A 25,464-nucleotide genomic window follows, 5' to 3' on the forward strand; every position below is an offset into this window, starting at 1 on the left:
CAACCTGTAACTCCAGGCAATTCAGCTGCTTCCAATCTTGTAAAAATAAAAGAAAATACAAAAGTTCAAGAATTTAAAAATAAACCAGGCCTCTGGCAAATAGACCAAAATACAACAAGCTGTTACTATGTGAATCAGTGACTAAAAAAACAAATGACTGGATTAAGAAGAAGGAGGGGGAAACAAAGCCAAAACAAAACATTTAGAACTATTAGGTTATAAGAACATTACACAGACATGCAAGGTTTTTTTTAAATCAGCTTTTAAGCCAACTCTTTTATATCTTAAAAAAAGTGACACAATATTGATTCAGATCCTTTTTTTTTTCTATTAAAAGAATTGTTTGTGAATCAGCTTTAAAGAATTTGCTCTCCCTTTCCCTGTTTATAATTTTGGTCTCCTATGATTCTTACCACGAAAACATTAGGCTGTGGTTAACAGGAATGGAAAGGCTAGGGAAATTAAAGGGCCTTGCCAGTTTCAGAGCATTTTGAAGTTGATTAGAGACTGAATATAAACAGTGAGCCATGGCCACTAAAGATGCATTTGGCAATTTTATGCCGCATCAATAGAAACCCAATTTCAAAATAATGGTTCCATAGAATATGGAATATGGAATATGGAAAATAGAATAGAATAGAATAGAATAGAATAGAATAGAATAGAATAGAATAGAATAGAATAGGAGTTTTTCTAATCCAACCTCCTGCTACCATTGCAGACAAATGGTTGTCCAATCTCTTTTTTAAAGCCTCCAGTGATGGAGCATCCACAACTTCTGAAGGTTATTTCCATTGGTTGATTGGTTGAATTGTGAGATTCCACTTCAAATACTATGTTTAATTCTGAGTTCTGAAAAGTGGAACTCATCTCTCTGGCAAAGGCCAAGGGGCTGGTGTATAGCCCAATGCTTTGGAACCTCTTCAGATAAGAAGAGATCATCCATGTATGCTCTGGATGGTGACTCTTCAGAAGGAGACCACAGAACAGCAGTTTTTCACTGGTTTGAATGCTGGGATATGGCGTGATAAGCAATCTTGCTTCCAATGACAGTGGAACCTTTTAAAGGACACTAAATTCATAAACTTCACTTTTTCATCCCTTTCAGAAATTTGCTCATTAACTACTTCTAGCTATTAGAGACCTTTGAAATGACAAGTCTGTAAATGATGGATAAGTCTGCCTTTTAATCCAGAATAAAAGAAAACTTTAATTATAATATTAAGAATATAAATAACATGAAATAAACAGCTAAAAATTAAATACATTTTTGATTAGGAAAGTTATAAATGGACTAAGGATCGAGATAAAATTGGAATATTGAAACTTTTAGATTAAGATTTTGTAATTACTTACAGAATATAAAAGCTTCTTATGCGAAATAGATCCTGTTTTGGTTTTTACAAGATACAATATAGATAAGTAATTTCATGACTTCAAAAACTGGACATTACACAGTCTAATAATTTTAGGATGAGGAAAGATATACCCCACTCATGACTGGTTACAACAATAAAAATATTGAAGGAGACTTTTAAAGAATGGGATCAGAAAATAATAGCCACAATATCAGCAAATATCAGAAATGATGTCTACTTCTATGGATATTGAGTGGGTTGGGATAGCACTTTTCAAGTGTTTGAAAAGGAGTTGCAGAAATCCATTTTCTATCATCCCAGGGTATATAATTTGAAATATTAGAAAAAACTTTCTAACAGTAAAAAGCAACTTGACAGTTACCAACTCATATTTGTCAGCTCAGCAGAGCCTTGGACTTGATAGTCGAAATATCGCATCCTAATTCTGTGTTTCTGTGACTAAATGTAACTTTCTTGCAAAGTCATGGCTATAATACGAAAATCAAATACTTCACAACTTTTCTACCATAGCATAATAACTTTCAACTGGACTTATTTAAACCTTTTATTAAATCAATTGGGAGCAAACTGGAGGAATAACCTAGCATACTTTCTAATTATTAGAGCTATAAAATCATTCTGAAGAGGATTTGAGAAACAACCAAGTTCTGCTATGAACTCCCTACATACAGATTATATTTCTGCTAGATAAGCCACTGAAGCAAAATGGCAGCATTGACTTTTCAATAAAACATCTCAGCATTTTAAGCAGTACATCTGCACAGCCTTACTACTTACAAATAACAATTATTCTACAAATAAATTCCATGAAAATTAGGAATTAGACCCTTATTTGTATGTTAGTTTTACTGTATTAAAACCAAGTGGAACAAATGCCTAATTCTAAACATGTTTCCTTGGAAGAAAACCCCATTGGCTGCAATGGAACTAACTTTTTATGTGAGGAAATGCTAGTTGCCAAACCCAATACTGGAAATACTGAGTGTGAGGGGAAGATCAACACTAACAGGGAACAGTTCCTAAGTCCATCCTTCATGGCCTAAGTTTGCCTTGAAAAATATCCCCCCCAAAGCCAGTTTCTCTTTATATTTGTATACTTCAAGATTTAAAGCCTCTTTCATGAGGCTTTAAATCTGTTGTTACATAGATTTGTATGTAATCTGATGTTACATAGACAACATCTGTAGGAGAAAATTGATACAAGTAGGTGTCTTAAATATCCTCTCCACTTCCTGAATTATTATTGCCTTCATATATTAATCTCATCAAAGAATTTCATCATGAAATTTACCATTATGGAAATGATAGGATAGACTATTCTTTAAGTATAGCCATTCATTAAGAATACACATTAGGTATACATAAAACATGCTTTATATGTAGGAATTAAAAATGCCTAATGCAAAAATGGATAAAGGGGACGGCTGGTCTATTTTATTTTTTAACAAAACTGTTGTTCTACTGCCTAAAATAATCCAAGCCATATTTACATGAGATATCAATTTTGAGCTACTAGAATTCTAATTTTGGGGAAAAGGGGAAAAAATCCTTAGAATATGAAATTAAATTCTTCTTTCTCTCTGAAACTGCTTGAATTATTTTTTAAAAAGATGTTTTCAGACGTTGGATTGCTTTTTCATTTCCTGCATTTGCGTTATAAGATCACTGAACCTTATAGCTCTAGACTCCCACTGTCATTTTCTCTAATGCTTGAATCTGTTACTGCTTACTACTCTTGTGATAATTGTCATTTCCTGCTGGCAATTACTGTCTTGAGAATCAAATTCACAGCCATTTGCAAAGACTTATAAATCTGCTGAATTTGGTAAAGCAAGCAAAAAAAATATTTGATAATGCTTCTGATCCTTTTTAAAGAAAAGTAAGCTGCCCTATCTCTTCAGCTCACCTATTAACCTTAGAAGAACGTTAAAATTGCTCAATCCAAAAGATATACCGGTACTTGATTGCCAGAATGGATCCAATGACTTGCTTTTTTAAAATTATAATTTATGGTTTTCTATTCGCTACTCCAAGTTAGTAAGTTCTACTGGCTTTTTTTCACCACACAACTCAAGAGTAGTATACTGTTATAGCTAAGAAAGAATCCTGCCTTTGACAAATTTTGGGGGGATGTTTCCTTTCCACAGATAATGTCTTACAAGATCATTTGTACCAGTTGTAATATCCTGACTGTAGAATTCCCATTTGAGTTATTATGGGAATTGGGTTGCTCAGTTCGTTGGCCTTTAAGATTTGTTTCATTCATTGAGAATTGAAAATGACCCTTCCTGACAATATCTCTTCTAAATCAGTTTCTGACATTATAGCATAGGCGGTTGCTTACTTCATTACGTGTGAAATGGACTGTCATATTGACGGAGACATTCAAGCTCTGAATAGACCATATCTCTATTATTTAGATGGAAACAGGATATATGAAGACCTTGCCCTTAATTTCCCTCCAACCCTGTATTTTTATCATGTCTAAGACTACTCAAAGTAAATGAATAAAGGTTCATAGCTTGAAATAGTGAGAGGTGCTTATTTATATAGATAAGAGTCTTAATTGATATAAAAAGCTTTCAGAATCTAATTAACCTCCCAGTTGATCATTAGTGCTGTGACCTTTAAAAATAATTGACAGATTTCTCCCCCCACCTTTCAATGCATTCAGAATTTCTCACCAGGTAACTAATCTTAGGTATGGTATAGAATCTACTACACGAGAGATTTGATGCAATAATGTTCAATAAGAAAATCAGCAAAATCGTACATTTTGACATTTCTTTCAAACTTAAGGTATCACTTATGCTTCAGTGATGTGCATGAACATACACTCTCTATACAATCCAAATAATATTTGTGCCTAATTGTCTTCAGGCTTTCAGCACACTCAAGTTGCCATGATTACTTAGCTTTAAGACTGTATGATCCCATATAGATTTTCTCAACAACTTGTCATTAGAACAACAAAACACTGTTAGAGATTTATAACACCTGGATAAAGAAAAAAAACCCCAACCGCCAGGATTAATACTATTTTGTCATATACACAGGATTCCAAACATTGGTTTGGAACAGACCTAAGTCATACTATAAAATTTATACATTGTCTCATAATATATGTCTCCCCAAAAATAATTATATAATGTATGTGAAGAGTTTTTAATAATATAATGAGCAAGACAGAAAGAAGCAGTGAGGCATCTGCCAATACTGATTTCTCCATCTGCTGTTGCTGCTTCTCCTATGATCTGCAGCAAATGGTCTGATGTGCTATTGACTCTGCATGATCATGATCACTCAGCTGGCAGCAAATTTTGCAGAAATTAGTAAGATTTACTGTCAAGTAAATATGTTTAGAAATGTTTTATCATTTATGAAAAAGTAAGCATGAGTTAGAAAGATTATGGAGTTACTCTCACACTACTTATACATTTTAATTTATATTAGTTGCTTTCAAATTCCTGCCTCAGAGACCCTGCCACAAAAATTTATTTAGACACAATTCCTCTGTGTTTGTCAAGAATAAAGTGTAACTATTCTGCACAGGACTACAACTGATGTCAATAACGGAGCTTTTCCATAGTCTTAAGGCTGTGTGCAGCACTTCAGATTTGTTCTCTGAATGATGTATGAACATAACATCTGTCTGCAACCTGTTAAAGTAGTGTGTGAAAGTAGGAAAAGGAATGGGAATTTTATGATGTTTTGGACATATGCAATGCTTATTCTGGGTTCAAAATATTGCACAATCCTATTTAGTATGCTAACAAACTTTCCTTAAGTATATGAATGGAAAAAAATGGTAGTGCTGGACAAACTAACTTTCTTTCACTGAAATTTGTTCTTATTGAAGAAACATGATTACAGTAATTTTGTTAGTACCTCTACTTAACTGGAGTCTGAAAACAAATACTGTATCCTCAAATATCCTCTGATTTTAATTTTGTATCCTTCTTATAGCCTGTGCTTTTCTAGTTTAGATGTAAGATTGAAGTAATAAAATCTGGTATATAGGAAGGAACAAGGAACAATGAACAGAGCATATAGTGACATAGTTTATTACACCAAGAATATTGGTTTGACCTAATATTATTCCACTAATCCATACAGCAACTCTAAAAAATAGATAAAAAATTGTATTGTCATGCCACATTATTGGGAGGTATTTAATTGTTGGGAGGTATTTAATATTTATATGGTGGGTTAGTGAAGGCCACCTAATAATTTTATGATTAAATTTATTTGACTAGGAACATTTTCCTAATGCTTCATACTCCTAGCCATTTGATTATATCAATTCTCAATTCAGCAGTGTTATTACAAAAGAAAAATGTTTAAAGTACCATTTTCATTTTTTCTTTATGTTCTGCAATGCAATTACATTAAGATCATTTAGAGACCTGGCACTATTTTCAGTGGAAATCAGCCTACAATCATGGAGAACCTTATACTGTTATTGTGTTATTTTATTAGAGTTACAAAGAATCTGAATTTAACCTGATTTAGCCTCTCCTAAGGAAAGATCTAAGACAGAACAAAGATAAAAACCTATTTTTAACTCTTGATTTGAGCCAAACTCTCCTTTTTGAGACTATAAACAAAAATTGTTGTACAGAAGATCCAAATCTGAATGTGCAAAGTTAGGGTTTAAGTAATGTAGATTTAAATATTTAACTGAGCAATTTGGAGAACACAGGAAAAGAAAAGGAAAGTTCTCCAGAGGATCAGACCTATATTTAGCAAAAAACAGTATGATAAAATCAAGCAGTCAGATCTTTGAAGAATGAGATTAAGGGGAAAGATACTAAGGTTCAAAATTTAGAAAGAAGAGAAAATCTGAGTAAAGTAGGTTAACCTAACTATATAGCAGCAATCAATGGTAAAAAGTAACAGGCCAGTGAGAACAAAAAAGGATGAAACATCTAAGAAAAGCAGAGAAGTAAAAGATTGATGTACCAGATTTAACAGAGAAGACAAGTGATTGTCTGGATGACAGGGAGAAGCATAAATCGAAAGAAACAGAGTTAGTGGAAAAGCAAAATTAGACAGACTGTCTGTAGGACTTTAAAGATTTGTGATATTCTATGTAAGAATGAAGGAGGAATTGGGCAAAAAATTAAATTAAAATTAAATTAAACAAAAACACCAACTAGATGTTCAGATGTTGGAACTGATCAACACTTTAATGTGTATTAAAACCATAGACAATAAGAACATGAGAGCACAAATGATAGCAGAATAAAACCTTATAACATTATCTTGGATTAAAATTCTCTGATATCTTCTCCCCAGATGCTAAGTGTTCAATGGACCCCACAACAAATTCAATTCATATGTAACATTTCAAAAAGTGGCCAATTATTTTACATTTTTGTTTAACAATGTTTTGATAAAATATGCAGATTCTAAGTTTACATTTTGATTCATGGAAGGGTTATGATTCTATGTTAGCAATTTTGGTAAGAACTGTTGTTCTTAAATTGTTTAAAAGGACAAAAGGTTCAGTTGCAATAATAGTTTTTGTTTTATCACGCCCTGACCTAAATCTGCTATGCAGGACTGAAATAATTCAGCAACATAAGCAAGGTATCTTGAGGTAAGAAAACATAAGGTTAAAAAAAAAGCAAGAGAACAGAAAGACTGTGATATCTCCCCACACACACACACACACACACAAAAACCCATTTAATTTTCTATTAGAAAACAATGAACAGGTGAATGCAAACAACTGAATCTAATTGCTATACTAACAGTTTACCTTCTAAGATTGATTGGTCTAATGTGTCTTAGTCAAATTCAGTGTACTTTCCTTAGGGTTGTTCGGCTGCTAAATTGCACATTAGAAACAAAATGTGCCAATAAAAATAAAGTTTTGTAAATTCAGGCAAAAAGTTAAGTTCTTTATGTCTATGGAGATTTTCAATCATTTAGATCATTGTTGTCCCAGAGCTTTTTGGATGAGAAGTGAAATCAAAGAAAAAACCCAAAAAAGTCCAGTTGCATTTTGGAAAGGCACATTTGAGTGAAGTTCCTTATTTATTTTACTGAGTCTTTTCTTTTGTACATGGATTAAAAATTGTATTTTGAAAAGAAACAAAAAAGATTATTATGTAGAATTCCATTCTTTGACTTGTTGGTCAGAAAATGGATTAGGGGCTAATAGTATTTTTATTTTTAAAGGTAGGATAATTTTTTTTTAGCGACAGGCATAAGTTGTTTAGAGTTCTTTTATATGCTAAGTAAATAAATAAATCTTTGAACTGTAGACCCTATACCTGAAACATCTGCATCTTTCTTATTCTTTGCCTTTTGTGGAGTACCAATTAAGTGTTCAGGACAATTCAAAAGCTGGGTCATTCTTCTGTACCATTATAATAACAACAACAACAAAACTGTTTTAATAAAAACTACAGATAATAACAGACTTATTTGTTAAGAACAATTGCTGTTGGAAGCAAACAATTAAAAATACATTTATCGTTGCTTTGCTGTATTCCTACATGAAGTTCTCATAAATGTGGTTTGCTGTGGATTTGCACAAAGACATTCACAAGGCCATTCTAAGAAATACTAAATTATCAAATGAAAATTTTAGAAAGACATGACATTCATATCATTAGCATGTATGTTTGGCCACTTGAATCCCATAGAAATTAAACGTATGAATATAAAATATTTATCTGTAAGAATGCAGAAGGTCAGCTAAATAATCAGAAGATGGAAGTGATTCATTTTCTGCTGTCTTGAAAAAGAACTAAAAATAAAAGATCCACCCTGTACTAGAAAAATACTACATTCTTGATGTGAAGAATAGTCCCTTTATTTGACAATACAAGTTGCCTTAAAAGACTCATTCTTAAGTATAATTGACGGAACAATTCTAAAGTGCAATTTCATTCGTTCCCGACTCTAGGGGGGCAGTGCTCATCTCCGTTTCAAAGCCAAAAAGCCAGTGCTGTCTAAAGACATTTCCGTGGTCATGTGGCTAGCATGACTAAACGCCAAAGGCACATGGAACGCTGTTACCTTCCTACCAAAGGTGGTCCCTATTTTTCTACTTGCATTTTTAAAATGCTTTTGAACTGCTAGGTTGGCAGAAGCTGGGACAAGTAATGGGAGCTCACCCCATTACCCGGCACTAGGGATCCGAACCGCTGAACTGCCAACCTTTCGATCGATAAGCTCAGTGTCTGAGCCACTGAGCCACCATGTTCCTTTTTCCTATTACCCTTTTTCCTATTACTCCATTCTTATTTGGACAATGTCAACCTTAAAGCTGGGTAGAGAAGCAGATAGGGAAATTTAGCACCTGACTACCCTAAAAATATCTGGGTTTTATTTTTGGTCTTGGAGGATTAAATGGTATAGCTCTTAATATATTATCCACAGAATTGCAACCCAGGTTTGCATAGGATTGGCAGTGCAGAGTTTTGTCTTTAAATACATCTTTTACTGATGTATTTAAATATTGAAAAGATGACAATTCTTTGTTCTACACCAAGACATGTACTGAGATACTTTCTGTGTACAAAGCTGCCTGCCTCTTCAGCTTTTGTTTTCTTGCTTCATTGTACTGGCAACAGTGATGCTAATTATCAAGTAAAACAATATAATTATACTGAAGATTTTTTTGGCTAATGTAAAGATTCTTTTTTTTCCTAAACACCCCCCACATACTGCAGAACTATTTCCTCTGACCCTGAAACACTGCTGAATCCGGAATGACCTCTGCACTCTATACTTCGTTCTGAATATAGAAAATCACATCCTTTCAAGTTAGTAAGCTATTTTAGCAGCTACCAAGCCATATGGTAAAGAACAATGCAGCAAGCCTTTTGTATCTCTTTTGTGTGATTACTGTTTAACTGTTTAAATATTCTAAAATGATTGTCAATGGGTTCCTATAACTACTGCTTTTTTGGTTATAAAGAGTCCAAAACTTTTGCTGACATAAATTAATAAACAGCCACAGCTACAGACACACAGAATTGTGTATTATGCATTTGTCACCAAGCACAGATGATATACATCTTTTCTCAGGAAGTACTTCTGTTTGTCCATGGCTGTTTACCAATATCGTTACTTTTCAAATTTAACCATTTCTTTCCCCTTGAAGCCAAAAAAATCCATCAGCTTCAGACAAAAGCAAAATAGCACTGTACTATAAAGAACATAAGAGAAAAGTAGTCGGAGTTATCTCCAAGGCTACATTATTCAATAATTGTGGGGGAACATCCCATGGCTGCAAATAGAGCTTTCCTACAGAATTAACATTCACATAGCCTGCTGCTAATGACAGGTATCTGATGCTATAAAGAATCAAGAAGAGAAAATGAAAAATGAGTCCCTGTATCAATGATTTGGGGAATAGACAAGACAAGATTATTAGTATTCAAAGAAATCTAGGGAAACTAATCTAGATCAAAGAATGTAGGGATTTTTAGGAGCAAAATTTCCATCTGATAATCTTAAAGTGTGTGTTTTTTTTAATTTTTGGGATGGTGGATGTTGTTTATTAAAATAAGGCATTTGCAAAAAGTGTTCTATGAAATATCCTGTTACAATGAATAGTAGAACATATTAATCATTCTACAATTATCCTGCATGCCTGGTGGCAGGTCTTGTTCCTGTACCTGTACTTCTATTTTGAAATCATTCAGCATAACTAATTTCAACATTTCTAATCAACTAAGTAATTCACACGATAGTAATATTTCTTTCTATTGCCATAAATACCTCTTCTGAGAGAGATTTCTTCAATTGGTCATAAAGTGGAAACAAAGCATGGAGATGGCAAATTCCTGAAGCCAAATAATTCATAATAGAGAATATCAAGCCACATGGGAATGCAAGTTGGGCAAGATAGGGTTTCTGTTAGGTCAGAGTGGTCTATCTCATCATGAAAGATCATATTGTTTTATTAATATGCTGTTATTAAGGAATTTCATGAATAGAATCTTCTCTTATTTGTTGTTAGTCAAGAACTGAAGAAAAGAAAGAGTATTTTAATGATCTGCTGTAAATGTTAAGAATAGTTCCTAAGAATCCACAGGAAGGCTTATAACAGTAATTTATTTACATTTTTTTCTTCCAGAAGTTGACTGAAAGTATAAATTTATTCAACTTTAGTAATCATCAAAAATTTTAGCAGTTACTTTTATTGCTTAAAACATTGTTTCTAAATTTAGTAGAAGACTAGAATATTTGTATTTGCATTGGGATTTTTGGAAGTTTGGAAGGACTTCACTTATTTTTTGCAAGATTATATTGTGCAGTTTTGTATTTGCATTGAAGTGCAGATTCAGAAATACAAGTAGCCACCAGACATGCACTTAAACTCTGGCTCCACTGAAATCAGCAGCAAATTCTTTAAGATTGTTACAATAAAGTATGCATTTCTTTAAAAACCTTAAGGGTTCCTGAGATGGAGCAGCTCTATTTACATCTTTGTTTAAGATAGTCATAGGATTCCAAAGTAAATTGATAACAGCAAGCAAAAAATTAGAACACATTTGAAAATCAATGCTATTATTCTCTTGAAAACAACAAAATAATATACCAATCAATATGTATTAAGGAACATGTATGAGGTAAATTTACCAAAAGCTTCCTTTATTTGCATGGTTAGACTCATAAATTATATTTCACTTGCAGGAGCATTACAAAATATATTGGAGGGTATATTTTTAAATATGAATCCATGGTTTTAAAAATTTGTAAGATTGTATTTGATAAGATGGAAGTATCTGAATTTTAAGAGAGGTTTATTCTTTTACAAATATAAATCTGAAACCAACTGAACTAGCAAAAAGAATGCACTAAAGTAGGAGAATGTTATGAACTGAACTAGCTCGGATAATTGTCACATAGAAAATGAAATCAGTTTCAAATTAGTATAGTACATTACAGGGAAAGAAACCCTCCTTATTCAGTATAATACTTACCTCAACAATATCTGAATTCGTTCGACTCTCATGCGGCTCATTGTATTCTGTATACTTCAGCAACACCTTGTCCATATCAGTGCTGGCATACTGGAAAAGTTTATTGGTGCTGTTGAAGATTATGAGAGCAATTTCACAGTCGCATAGAACACTCAACTCATAAGCCTTCTTCATTAACCCAAATTTCCTCTTCGTAAAAGTCACCTAAAACAAACAATAAAGGCAGAAATCAGGTTTGATCCTTTTTCAATTGCTTTAATTCCTGGATTTTAACAAGTTCAAAAGTGGGGTGTATAATATCAATGCAGAGTGCAAATATACCATATATAATAAACAACTAATTGAAGGAAGGCTTGAATGACATTCATTAATCTCGGCCTCATCTTTACAGATTTAAACCAGAACATTCTATATAATAATGCAATTCAATTCATTATGTATGTAATATATAATGTCACCTTTAATGTTTTCCTTACATCAGCTATTTCATACATTGTCAGTTTCCTATACTTTTTATTTTCATTTACTATAATCTAGTTTCTAGCTTGCAAACCTACCAACATTTAAATTTATAATTCATTGTTCTCTTTGGAGGACTTCATGTATATGTTAGTCACTTCTAACCAACTGCCTATTAGGAGACCTGTAACAAAACTGGTCCTTCCTTGTGTCAAATAATAGACTGTTTAAAAAGGACTGCTTTCTAAATAAAAAATATTAATTAACATTTTCTTCATCAGGCACTGATTATAAGACACAAATCTAACAGGTTTCTGATTTAATCAAATCAAACCTATAATGCTATGGCTAAGGAGCTAGTTACACGCTCTGAGGCTACTTAATTAGTTCTAGTTTCTATCAGTTCTTTAATGCTATCAATAAGAATATCTGCATGGGTTTCTATAAAGGATAAAACACTCCAATATGTATTATTCATAAAGGTGTGTTTAATCTTCTTATAAGCCTAATGCATGCTAATGCAACTGCAAACTGCTATAAAATATCATTTAACCATACCATGAAAAACATGACATTAAATCCATTTCATGTTACCAGCCAGCCCACATCAAAAATGTATCTATTTCCCTGTTCTTTGCAAATTGATATTCTACAATATAAACAAACTACATTTGCATCTGATACATTATTTCTATTGATTTTTTACTATATAGATGCAGAAGTCTAAAATAATTTTCAAATTATTACACTGTATTACATTGTATTCACAATAGTATATACACAAAACTTTCTCTATTCTTTATTAAACCAGAACAGTAGTATTTAACATAATTTGCAATCATAATATTCAATTTAACTATCACATTTACTGAAATGCATCACATTAGTATTGATCTACAAGCCAACAGATATATAAAGAACTGAGTACATATCTGAGTAATGCTAGTGGAGTAAATCAGGCATAACTCTGTGAAATTCAAACGATTTCAGTAGGATTCCTTGAAAAGAGTTTAGGTTCTAACCAATAATGTAATACTTAATTAGTTCTGTGACGAGATTTCCTGAACCAGGTTAAGGTGCTATCTGGATGCCTGGAAGCAGCTAGATCTGGATGGCTCTACCTATATCCAGTCCAACATTAACAGCCTATTAGGATGTTAATAGGATAACATCCTATTACATGAAGAGAATTGATAGAGATTGCTATGCAAGTACACAGAGCATTGAATAGACAAACACTGAATTTGCTCAAAAATTTGAGAAGAAAACTATGATGTCCTATCCACTAGGGTTAGCACTATTCCATATTTGTTGATCTTGATTTGACACTCCAAAAACACTTGAGCTCATGAAACCAAATTGAATTTGTCAAAGAAATTGATAAAATATATCCATGTAATACCAATAAGCATGTTTATAGCCATTTTGAAACTAATGTTATTTCAAGCTGGACTTTGCTTTGTAAAACATGAAAATATATTTTCCAAGGGATATGAGTTTGTGTGTAATTTGCTCTTTTAAAAAAAAAAAAGGGGGGGGGGAAGGTCTAGAGCCTAAAATATGGATTGGGCTGGATATATAAATCCCATACACTGTTACTGCATTTGAAACTATTTTCAATGAAACATGCAAACCACAGTACTGGAAGAAGACAGCCTGTATATAGAATAGTTTCTGTTGAAGAAAAACCTCAAAATTTAGCATATTAAACATTCTCACCATCAAAAGTACATTTTGGAACAGAAATATCTGTAAGACCACTGTGTTTACAGTTAGGTGTTTCTGAATACTGAAGCTGACCACATGAATGTGCTACACAGCACATACTAATTTTCATGAGATTTGTTGCAGACTTTTGCAAATGATTTCTTTTCATTAGGCTGTAATTTAAAACAATGACAGAATAACTAAAGCGTTTATTTCTTTAAAAAAAAGATTAAAATGTAATCATAATTGCTCGGAATATGATTCATTAGCATTTTTCCCAGGTGCATTATATGACGATATTACCATTGTTCACCAAGATATAAAACTGGTTTTATGCATCACTGTTTCTAAAGTGAAATAATTTTTACTATTCATTTAAAATATGCCACTCACAGTTAAAAATTTCAGACTTCTTTGCACTTAGCATAGTATCATCATAAATCATTAATCTCTTATACTTTTACAATAAGCTGTCATAGGAATGAATCTATTCTTTTCGTGTTAGTGAAAGTTCAAGACTTAAGAAATTATTAAGAGGATTGTGAAAGGTATTTAATTTTTTTCTTTTTCATTATTCATGTGCTAAAACAAAGTATATTAAGTTTTTAATGTATGTAATTTATAAAAACAAAAAACAATATTATGTACTTTTAAATCATACATTGGTCTCTCTAGTCTGCTAAATTAATCATTCAACTAATTAATTAAAATCAGTCTCTTGTCTCGGTTCAAGTCACCTTGAATCTCAAGATATGTGGTTTTGTTCTCATTAATAAAGTTTTAAATAATTGAATTTATCTGGAGGCCTGAAAACCCTGAAATATCTTCCTAGCTCTAGCAATACCATTTTCTACCATATTTGTCTGAAATATTTAGTCCCACAAATAAGTCTTAACAATAAAGACGTTTATCTAATTCCATATTGGCGTATTGGTGCTTAGATGAAATGCTGAAATAATAACCTTTCTCATTGCCCTTGATATTAGATGTCCTGGGACTGAATCCTCAGCATCAGGATTTGTTCCATGAATAGTAACCAACAACTGCTACGGTCTTTTGGCATTAGCTGTGCTAAACTAGAATGGATGAGAGTTGCACTCAAAAGACTTCAATGGCACTAAACCACTTAACCCTATTACAGAATAATGTTTCTGGAATGAAAATGATTTAGAAGAGTATTTTAGAAGACAAGGATATTTTTAGAAGATCCTGGGAAATAATATTGCAGCCTGGAAATTTTGCATGCAATATTCAGATGCATACATTCAAGCATGTGTGTGTGTGTGTATATACACATATACACACATTCATTCGGTCTGATAACTATGATAACTATATAAATATGTGTAAATATGCTTAGCAATAATCATAATGGATCAAGATGGTTACACATAAGCAACACAGTTCCAAATTTTGGAATCACTGAAAATAATGGACTATGAACTATTTGCTGTTTGGCTATGTATGTTTTGGATAAGCATCTAATCTGTTCACCAAAAAGAAAAAAAATATTCATTGCAGAAACAAATGTGTAAAAACCCATTTTCTGCAATTAGCCTTTTCAAATATTATTAATAATAATTTCAGATAATCTCAATCCAGCTATGAAAATCCTACTATCAACATGTGTCCTGCCAATTGGTAAACCATATATCTAATTGAATTTATAATTTACTATGGTGGCTGATTGCTTTATATCCTAGTTGCCACCAACTAGTAGAGACAGGTCACAAAATACTATTGTTCTTATATTTATTATATCCTATTTCAAGGGTTATAGGTTGAATTATGACACGATGAAGGTTTAGTGCCAATCAACACATTGTTTTATATTTTTATCTGTATAAATTAACTTATTTTAATTCATGGATTCAGGTAATTTTCTGAAGACTTCCCATCAAACAACATCTGGCATTAAAAGCAAAATTCTCCCTTAGGGTGTTCTATGGTAGTAATGACATTTCACTGCAATAGGAATAAGGCAATGAGTAAACCAGCCCACACTTCAAGAGCAACACAAGTGCTAGGCAATCACCAAATGAGTAGTTGCACCGAGTTTCTATTTATCCAAGGCAGAAATATTATGTTCTATGTCCATGATGGCAAACCTATGGCATGCGTGCCTGAAGGGGCACGCGGAGTCATGTTGACTGGCATGTGCGGCGTTGCCCATTCCTCTTCCAGGTTTCTGGTGCACATGCATATGTGACAATCACCTGGCCTTTGTGCTTGCATCAGTGCTGGAAACCGGAAGAGCTGGTGTTCCATTTTCTAGCATGAGCATGCATGGTGGTAGTAACTTGAAGACTTGCCGGCCGGCGCGCATGCAGAATCCAGAAGTACATCTAATGCTTGCCTGAAAATTTCCAAATTCTGGATGTTTAATACAGCTACCTAGCAAACAGCTTTTTATGCTGACTACTCCTGGTTTCATTGTCCTTCTTTTCTTTTTTAACAGTGTCCTATCAAAATGGACGTTATATAAAATCATGAGATAAATAAGCACCAACTAACTTTTTAGTTAACTTTTTAGCTAATTCCTCACAGAAGACTAATTCATGCAACCTTATTCACTATCAATTTAATGCAATGGATTTTTTTCAAAACAAACTCCTCGAAACTATCTTAGGTTTCCTTAAAGGTGCTCCTGTTTCCTCTCTCTATGCAGAAACTGATACATACCTAATTAAAGCTGGAATATTTGCAAAACTCCTCTTGTTACTTGATTTTTGACTTGTAAAGCAGTGCCTTCTGGAACCAGTTAATTTTCCACTCATTCTTATACTAGTTGCTTTAAATTTTTATTCCATCACATGTGTAACTTTCATTTTTCTCCAAAATTCTTTTTAAATTCAAATAATCCATATAATAATCTCTTATTCAAAAACAGGGTGCTGAAATTCTTAAATTTAAATTGTTTCACTTATCACAAAATAAAATTATTCCTTGGAATGCATTAAAAGTGAATGTAAATGTTATCTGAAGTATGTTGCAGTGCCCTCCCTCTGAGAGGCACTTCAGATTCTAGCAAATGACACCAGTAACTTGAGAAAGTCAATTTCTCAATATTCCATATAAAATATGTTTCTGCCTTTGCTCCAAGAAAAGAAGATTTTACCATTATTTATTGTACTGACCTACTCCCATTTCAGCACATGGAAATATTCTGGAGCCCCTCTTGGTAAGAAAATCATTTTGGCCTGATTCATATAAAATTGAATATTTAATGAATTTAGACAAGGAGACATTGCTATGGAAATTAGCAAGATTTTCATCGGCTGCTGCTAAACAGAAAGAATATTTTATTAAAACTTTTTAATGTTTTCTAATATTTTATTTGTTGTAATAACACTGTTTTGATATTTTTACTTGTACCTATTCGCTATAAGCCTGAAATTCAGATTAATGGTTCTCCAAATCTGCTTTACTATGCTTTATTATGCTTTAATATTTCTCTACCCATTTTGAGAGATAATGCTTAATTTGCTTTTGAGACATCTAACTGCAACTATTTTTTTCTATATAAAGTAGTTTTAAATTATATTTTTATTGTCTTAAAAGAATGAGGAGATGGAACCTCATTGAGCTTATTCATGCTTTGATGATGATTAACAAGATTGATGTGTACTAAAACCCACACTCTAATAGGGTTTCCACTATTAAAACATAATAGTGTTCATAATCCTTGAATATAATGTGTATCTTCACTTATTGTTCACATACCTTCTCTTTCACCTCCGAGGAATAAATTAATTGGTGGGAAAATGGACAAGAATCAGATGACATCACCCCCAACAGCCATAATCCGCTGTTCACCATCTGTGAAGAGGCACTGTAACTTTACCTTTGGAGCTATTGAGATGATAGGCGACAGCCAATTTAATCTCTATGTATGATATGTGCAACTTCCATGTTTTAAGCTTATCCTGAGGCCACATTGGTGAAAATCACTATATGCTAATGTAGGTTCAAATGTCATGAGAATAACTTGAGTAAAAATAAAATATTTTCACAAGGAGCGAGTCTTCCTAAAATATAAATACAGAGATACAAAATGATCCTTCTTGTGTAACTATTGAAAATGGACAAACTAAAATGTTTATTTGTAATGAAGAACACTCTACTGTTTTCTGATCTGATACTCTGACATATAACAGAACTTTGTAGAACATGACAAAATTGACTTCTTCCACCTAGAAGCCATCCCATCAATTTGTGGTACCAAAAAAGGAATAGCATTTTGCCATTGTTTATGTTTAACTAAAATTATAGCCGAAATTCTGTGCCACTCCTAGCTGTAAATGGCTCAGTGTAGGAGCAAAAATTACGGGTGGAAGGTAAAAGCCACAAATCCACTTACTACGTCATTCACTTTTGTGGTGATAAATTATGATACAGAACTATGTTGCTTTTATGGCTGTTGTCCCTCCTCTTCCCCCTTCTCAGGATATTTCTGTCTCTCTTTTAAAAATTTAGTAAGCTGGCAAAATAATTATGACCTACCTATAATAACAGTGTTGGTATCTACCACAGATACAAAGAAATAACAGACTTGCTGTGACCCTTTTATTTCACCATACAAACTGGAGCTATTATTTAATTTTCTTTATCCTGGTATTTTCTAGAAATCCTAACCAAAATTATTCTCAATAATTATTTAATGTTAACACATCTAGGGAGCCCCATATTGCTATAGTCCATTATTCCACTGCACATAGAAATGGAAATAAAAAAAAATACAAACACGCCATGTAGAAATAATAGACATGTTTAATACTAATTATAGCTGACATTTTAAAAATTGTAATGTTTTTGAAAATCATCAATAAAACTGAGTTTGTTGCTCCCACTGAAGTTAATCAGATTTTTAGTCATAACCATCTGGATCCAACATTATGTCTATCAAAAATAAAATATCCTCCCAAAACTCTTTATAGCTCTTCTATTCTTTCATTTTTCTAGCCCAGAATTGTTAGGGTTTCTGCATATCTTTTCTAGAAAAATATCTAAAGCAGAGAACCCCAACCCCAAGTCCATGGACTGGCACCAGACCGCGGCATGCCAGAAACCGGGCCATGCAAACAAGCCAAGGCCTATCCACAGAAAAACCTCTCTCCACAGAACTGGTCCCTGGTGCCCAAAAAGTTGGGGCCATTGATCTAAAGTACTTAGGTACAATTAGCTTCCATACAAAACTGTCAACAGTTTTCTTGTAGTAAAAGTCTCCAAGCTAAATCTCCTTTTCTCTCTTCTCTTTACTATTTGTGTGTTTCAAATCATGTCTGAACAAAGATTCTCTTGCATCCAACTTTATGCTTACGCTCAGTAGCAGTGATAAGCTGAAGCATCATTGGAGGGTTTTCCCTGACAAATCTTCTTTTGTATCATGACCAGATAGGACCCATTGAATGAAAGGACCTTTAAAAAGAGCAGCCAAGGACACTTCATCACCCTCCTGCTATGTTCCTTATAATCCTTCAATTTAATTTACAAGGACAAGACAGGACTGAAACTGAAAAGGGAACCATTGTCCTTGTCAAAGCATGCTGATCCACAACTGGCTAAAAAGGAGCTGCAATACAGATGCTTTCAAGTTGTGGCTCTAATGTGAGGTACTCCCATCCATTCCTAAGCAAGCCCAAAAAATAGATTTGAATAAAATGATTGAGTATCATTAACTTCAGTGGGATTGAACATACTTAAATCTAAATATGCTATTGAACTGGGTTGAGGATTGGGAAGCAGAATAAAAGAGAGCACAGCTTCTTGCACTACCATGAAATATCCCCTTCCCTTTTTTTGCTACAACAATAGAAGTCTAGTAATGAAGAAGAGAGCTAATCGAACTGCAGTTTTACTATAATACTTTTAACACCACAAATCTTACACTTCAAATATAGGACTCTATTTTGTAAGCAAATTTGCTTTTAAGAATAGCAAACAAAAGGACAACTCTATATAAATTGGCATTATAAGTGACTTTACGACTTATCAATATTTAGCATCCCCTTTCTTGAATACATCTGAAAACAATTTTATTTCTTTGCAAGTTGGATAGATGGACTTCCTCAGAATGGCAGTACTGAACTTTACTGCATGACAGAAATATCCTTGGTTATCTCTCATTCTGTTTCACTCTCTGCACTCTCTGTATTCTGTTATCCCTAAAGTAAACATTGTGGATATTTTTGAGAATCATATAAGAAAACTTTCTTTCTGCACCAAACTATATCCTGCTGAATGTTACACGATAGTGCAGAAGAATTTGTCTGATACATTGTAATAAACAATAAGACTACACTTTAGCCACAAAATGCTAAGACACTTTGGCAAATATAAATACATGTTTGGGTTGAAAACATGTTTACTAGTTAAAACAAAGCTAAAATGTTCATGAGGTAAAGGTCACAGAATATTTCATTCCCTACCGAGCAAATGGTCAGGAAGCACATTTGTCTCCATTTCCTGTCAAAACAGGAAGAGTGCAACTTCTTCCTCCACACAATGACTTTAGTTTTGCTTCCCACCTCCAGCTCTTATTCCCTGAGGGCCTTCCAAACGAATCCTTAAAAGACAGACATAATTGTTTCTTTGGCTTGCTTGTTCTAGTCTTTGACAACTCATTGACATTGCTGTTTACATTCTCGTTTGTACTGAGAATGAAGAGCAATGTAATCTATATAAACAATTCATTCTAAAATTATGCTTCAATACAGTTTATCAGTCAAAGATTCTTGATCCATGGAGCCCCTGGATACTGGTATCAATTAGCACCCCCTTTTTCAACAAACAAATTTCTGTACGTCAAGGAGAGCTTTAGGAATTTGGCTTCACTAGGCAAAAATAAAGATGTGCAAATTTCTAACAATGAAAAGTCTTGGGTTTTTTTTCTTAATAAGCATATCTTAAATTTTCCGTATATTTATCTTGACCTATCATTGTTGTTCAAATAGAAGCATGAACAAAGAAATACTAGAATCATAGCTATAAGATCATGTATTTTAAAATGTTTCCATCTCAACTGTGCAATGGAATACTACTATTAAGATTCTCCCCTCTAAAAATTCTGTTGAGGAAAAAAAAACAAATTACAATTCCCATCTTACTTATTTAAGCAGTCAACAATTGAATAACATATTTTTCAAGTATGAAGAGAAAAAGTATGTTTTTATGAAATATGGAAACTTGTATTATATTTTGCTTTCATGAATTTTCATATGTAAGAATACAGGCAGCATAATCTGTGACAGTAAACGGATTGAAAAAAAATCAGATTGTTATATCTGTACACAAAGCCTTCTGGCTTTTTGCATGTGTGTGAACGAGCAAATGTGCTGGTGTAAACTGCTTGATAATTTCATGTTGTTTAACTATTACTTTCAGAATCCTTCACTTATTGGCATGCTGGGTGGGTCCCTAGAAGTTGTAGCCCAGCCACATCTGGAAAGCCATATGCTGCATCTTGTTTTACAGTCTTCTATTTAACATGCAAGATACTACACTTATGAGATTTTACAATTTTAATTTCTAATGATGTAAGTGTACATGTTTATTATTAAAACCAAAAGCATATATACCAAATTTATTAATGAGCTCGAATTTGTTTCAAATCATGATACCAATCAACCACTGGTAGAAGAAAATAATTCTTTAATTTTAGATTGCTCATATATATAGTTGAATGCATCTCCATTTTTGAAGGCAGATTATTTCAAATGTTTTAAAAGTGGCATTGCCCAGATTTCTAGATTCTTGTATTTAAAATAATGAAAATGTGCTGCCTGATTAATTTGGGACCATCTTTTTAATGTTGTTCAAAATATTTTATTGATTGTATGAAGAAAATTAATCAATCAAAGACAGCAGCTAATGTATGCACCATTGCAGTGTAGTATATACCATGTTTTCCCCAAAATAAGACCGGGTCTTATATTAATTTTTGTTCCAAAAGACGCATTATGGCTTATTTTCTGGTTAGGTCTTATTTTGGAGGAAATACAGTACTAAACACCTCTTTCTGGTTGACAATCTTAATTGGGGCTTATTTTTGGGGTAGGGCTTATATTACGAGTATCCTGAAAAATCATGCTACGGCTTATTTTCCGGTTGGGTCTTATTTTCGGGGAAACAAGGTAGCATTCAGTCCTATAATAAAATTGCAAGAATTATACACTTTCTAAATATAATAAATAAAAGAGGATTGTTATAAATACCTTGTTTTCCTTTTAATTTAATTTCACAGCCTTGTGTTTCACTATACTGAAGCAGAACTAGAGTTAATCGAAAAATTGATCTTTCTATTTTGAAATAATGCATATAATATTGGAAACAGATATTGGTTAATTGTGGGGGGGGGAATCACAGGAATTGTAGAATGAATTGGAGTACCTTCTCCCAAATGGAGAGAGATTAAAATTTTAGATAAGCAACTGAACATCATATTCATTCTGGCCCTTCAGATAATTTTTTTATCCCGACTTAAAAAAAAATATCACAGCCGTTAGGTCAGAGAATATTACAATAAATAAATAAAACTGATTGCTGACTTTAAAAGTCTGACTAAAAACAAAAAAGGAGGAATCAGAAACCACAACAAGGCTTGATTAGGAGGGACCAATCCAGTGAATCCATATTCACAAACTTAAGGAGAAAAAAATCAGGTTTGTGTTTTTTAGTTCTAACATTATCTTGTTGTCTACAATGGGAGGGATTTCTTTTTTTTAAAGCAAAAACAGACAAGAAGAGCAACAAGTATGGTTCCTCCTCCATTTCCTGGATAAGACTGACAGATGTTGAATTTGTTAGCCACTGACATTAAAGCTAAAATGACTATGCAGCAAATTAATCAAATTTATGAACTCAATTCTGTACAGTTGAGAAGGGGAGAGAATCCAAACAAAGACACATTGAGAGAGCCTTTTTGTTTTTAATCTCTCTCACTGTGGCCAATGGGATATGATTAATTAAGTCAGCCACAGGCCTGATATTGTTTTATCATTTAGGGAAGAGTGTGTCGGGAACCTGCCGATTAACACTGTTTCTGGCTGTATTTCTCTTGTAGAATGCTGAGCAAGGGAATAAGAGAGAATTTTTTGCCCTGGCTCTAACGATACCTCTTGAAGTAGACATCCTATATGACACCTCAGCAATGCTGCCAGTATCATAGGACATCCAAACCTCAGTAAAATTCATAGAGCAAGCCTGTCATGATTCATTCAGGTTTTATTACTTCACTGGAGCTAAAATGAAACTGCAGTAACTTGTCTATATCTATCTCAGAGTTATTTGTTCTGTGCCATCAAAGCACTGTAATCATTTGGATCAATGCATGGGCCCAACCTTCCATTTTTTAATGTATTAAAATATATTTGCATATGTTTAGGTTCCAAGAAGAATCAGCTGGCAAAAAGATTATCTTATACCCATGATGGCGAATCTGTGGCACACAGAGCCTTCTCTGTGGGCACGCACTCTGTGGACACGCACTCACGAAGTTGGAATTGATTGAGTTAACTTTTTCACTCATGTGCTTCACAATGGTGGAGGCGGAGTCCCGTCCTCCTCCTGGAACCCATTACAACATGGAGTCACAATGCGACCCATGCGGCTCTTTTACCCCTATGCTGTTGCTCCCTGTGGCGCTGTTGCGGCAGAAGGATGAAAGAGCTGTTGTCCCATCATGGTGGTGGTGATGGGCAGAGCCTCAGTGCGGGAGTGAAGCACCCCTGCACTTGCCTTTGCGCGGCAACAGGATTCCACCTTCATCATGGTACTTTTGCTGCTGCCTCCAGCAAAGAGGGCTGGGAGAGAGTGGTGGGGGAGGACATTGCAGGGTGGAGGCCATCCCCCAAGCCTGGCCTTTCTCCTCCCTCGTTGGCGGGACCAAGAGAAAGAAGGGGGTGGCATGGGGAAGCACTCCCCTCCCCTGGCCAAGCACTGAGCACAAAAGCCCTGCAAGGGGGAGGGATGGCCTGGCAGAAGTGCCTCCATTGGCGAGTCAGACAGTGGAGAGGCCTGGCCCAGCTCTCGCAATTGTCCCATTGTTTGGCACCTCCAGACACGAGCTGCTGCCTTTTAAATGCACTGTGCCTTTGAGGAAGCCGGGCAGCGATGATGGGGGAAAGTGGAGGTGTCAGGGCTGCTTCCCCCCTCCTCAGTAAGCCAGGCCTGGAGGAGTGCAGAATTGCAGGCTGAGCGCTGGAGCATCAGAAGGCGCATTCCCACATCACCCCAACAGGTGTTTCCAGTGCGCGTTCCTCTGTCCCAAAGTGGGATTGAGTGGAGGTTTGAGGAAGGGAGCAGGGAGCAGGTGCAAGGGTAGGGGGCTTCTAGGAGTAGAAGCCCAGTTAGCTTTCCTTTTGGCATGGGGTGGAGGGAAGACCCAATAAAAATCCAATTTCCCCCAATAAATGGGGAAAATAAAGGCCTGGCGGTCCAGAGTCCCAAAAGGGGCTGTCTGTTCATCAGAGAATTGGAGAAGAAATCAGTTGAAATCTGGGTGGGAGCCTATTCAGAGTGGGATTTCTGTTTGTGTTTCTTCTTCCCTCTCCCTTAGATTCTCCTCTCCCGGCTTTCTTCCCTAGCCTTGTTTTAAGGGGAGGGGGAAGCAAGGTGGGACAATAGTAGCTAAAAGCAATGGTTGCGTGCCCCCGGTTCAGACCGGTTCGCAAGAACTTGTAGTAAAACTGGTGGGAGGCTCTGCCCACTGACCCGGACGTCATCATAGGTGATCTGTGCATGCGGGTGCGATGCGAACCGGTAGTAAAGGTAAGTAGAACCCACCCCTGGCTAAAAGGCTGTGAGGGGGGTTAGGGTTTATTAAAGACAGGATGGGGAAAAGATGCCATTCCTTTCCCAAGGACCCGGGAAAGTGGAATAAAAATGTTGGTGTGGGTGTGTAAATAACAGTCCAGGATAGTTTCAGCCACAACAGCTGCTGAGAGCTTCTAAGATACACAGCATTCTTTAATAAATACTAACAATAACGAAGCATAATATACAGGATTAAAGGAAGGAAGGTGAAATCAGAGGAGGGGGGAAGGAAGGGAGGAAGGAAGGAAGGGAGGGAGGAAGGAAGGAAAAAGTAGGAAGGAAGGAAGGAATAAGGATGTGTTGGCCCTCCAGAGGCTACTGCACTACACTCCCTTAATTCCTTAGTTGTGCTGTAAAAGAAATCCAGTGCCACCAGGGAGAAGTTGTGAAAGAGTGACTGAAATCCTCATTATTCAGGTTAAATTGCCATGTTGGCACTTTGTGATAAATAAGAGGGTTTTGCATTGCAGTTTGGGCACTCAGTCCCTAAAAGGTTCGCCATCACTGTCTTATACCCCACTTTACTTACCACTTCTTGTAGTTGCTGATCTCTTTCAATATTCTTCCCATTCCAATCATATGCCTGACTTTTAGAATGTGGTTTCTGGGGGTGAGTGTTTCATTGTATTATGAGACATGCTTGGGGAAAACATTTTTTTACATACAGCAGTGCACCCTATATCTGGGTCAAAATATAGATAATATTTTTGTTTAGATGTGTTCCATAGATGTCTGAAACTTTTTTGTTTTAATTCTCTGCCTTTCTACTGTCATGTTTCAGAGGTACTGGAATCAATTCATAAATCTTTGCATTAATCATCCACAATACCATGTTCGAAGCAGTCCTAAACCATTACAAGTATGGCTTGAGATTATACCTACCTGCCTGCCTGCCTGCCTGCCTGTCTGTCTGTATGTATGTCTGTCTATCTGTCTGTCTATCTCAATCCTTATGCTTATGAGGCTACTACACAAAGGTGTCCCAAAGCTACCACACAATGGTGTCCCTTCTCTTTTAACTTAGACAAACATTTAAAAATATGTTTTAATCTTATTCTTACATGATCAGAATGTCTGCTAACCATATCCATACCATAAAGTTATAAAGATTAAAACATTTCACCTAATGCTATTTCTCACTGTTTCATTGCATCATC

General features: G+C 34.6%; 1 protein-coding gene across 21 annotated transcripts in view; it reads right to left on the reverse strand.

Moving 5' to 3' along the window:
* MEF2C (myocyte enhancer factor 2C) overlaps positions 1 to 25,464 on the reverse strand; it is a 179,107-nt gene that overhangs the window by 63,817 nt on the left and 89,826 nt on the right. For all 21 annotated transcript variants that reach the window (XM_034441260.3, XM_034441258.3, XM_034441259.3 and 18 more), the window contains one exon: positions 11,330 to 11,533. In XM_034441260.3, the coding sequence (XP_034297151.1) occupies positions 11,330 to 11,533 (204 nt within the window). The remainder of the gene's footprint in view (positions 1 to 11,329; positions 11,534 to 25,464) is intronic.

This window comes from Pantherophis guttatus, chromosome 2, assembly GCF_059756535.1.
Source record: "Pantherophis guttatus breed Tessera chromosome 2, ASM5975653v1, whole genome shotgun sequence".
Lineage (NCBI taxonomy): Eukaryota > Metazoa > Chordata > Lepidosauria > Squamata > Colubridae > Pantherophis > Pantherophis guttatus.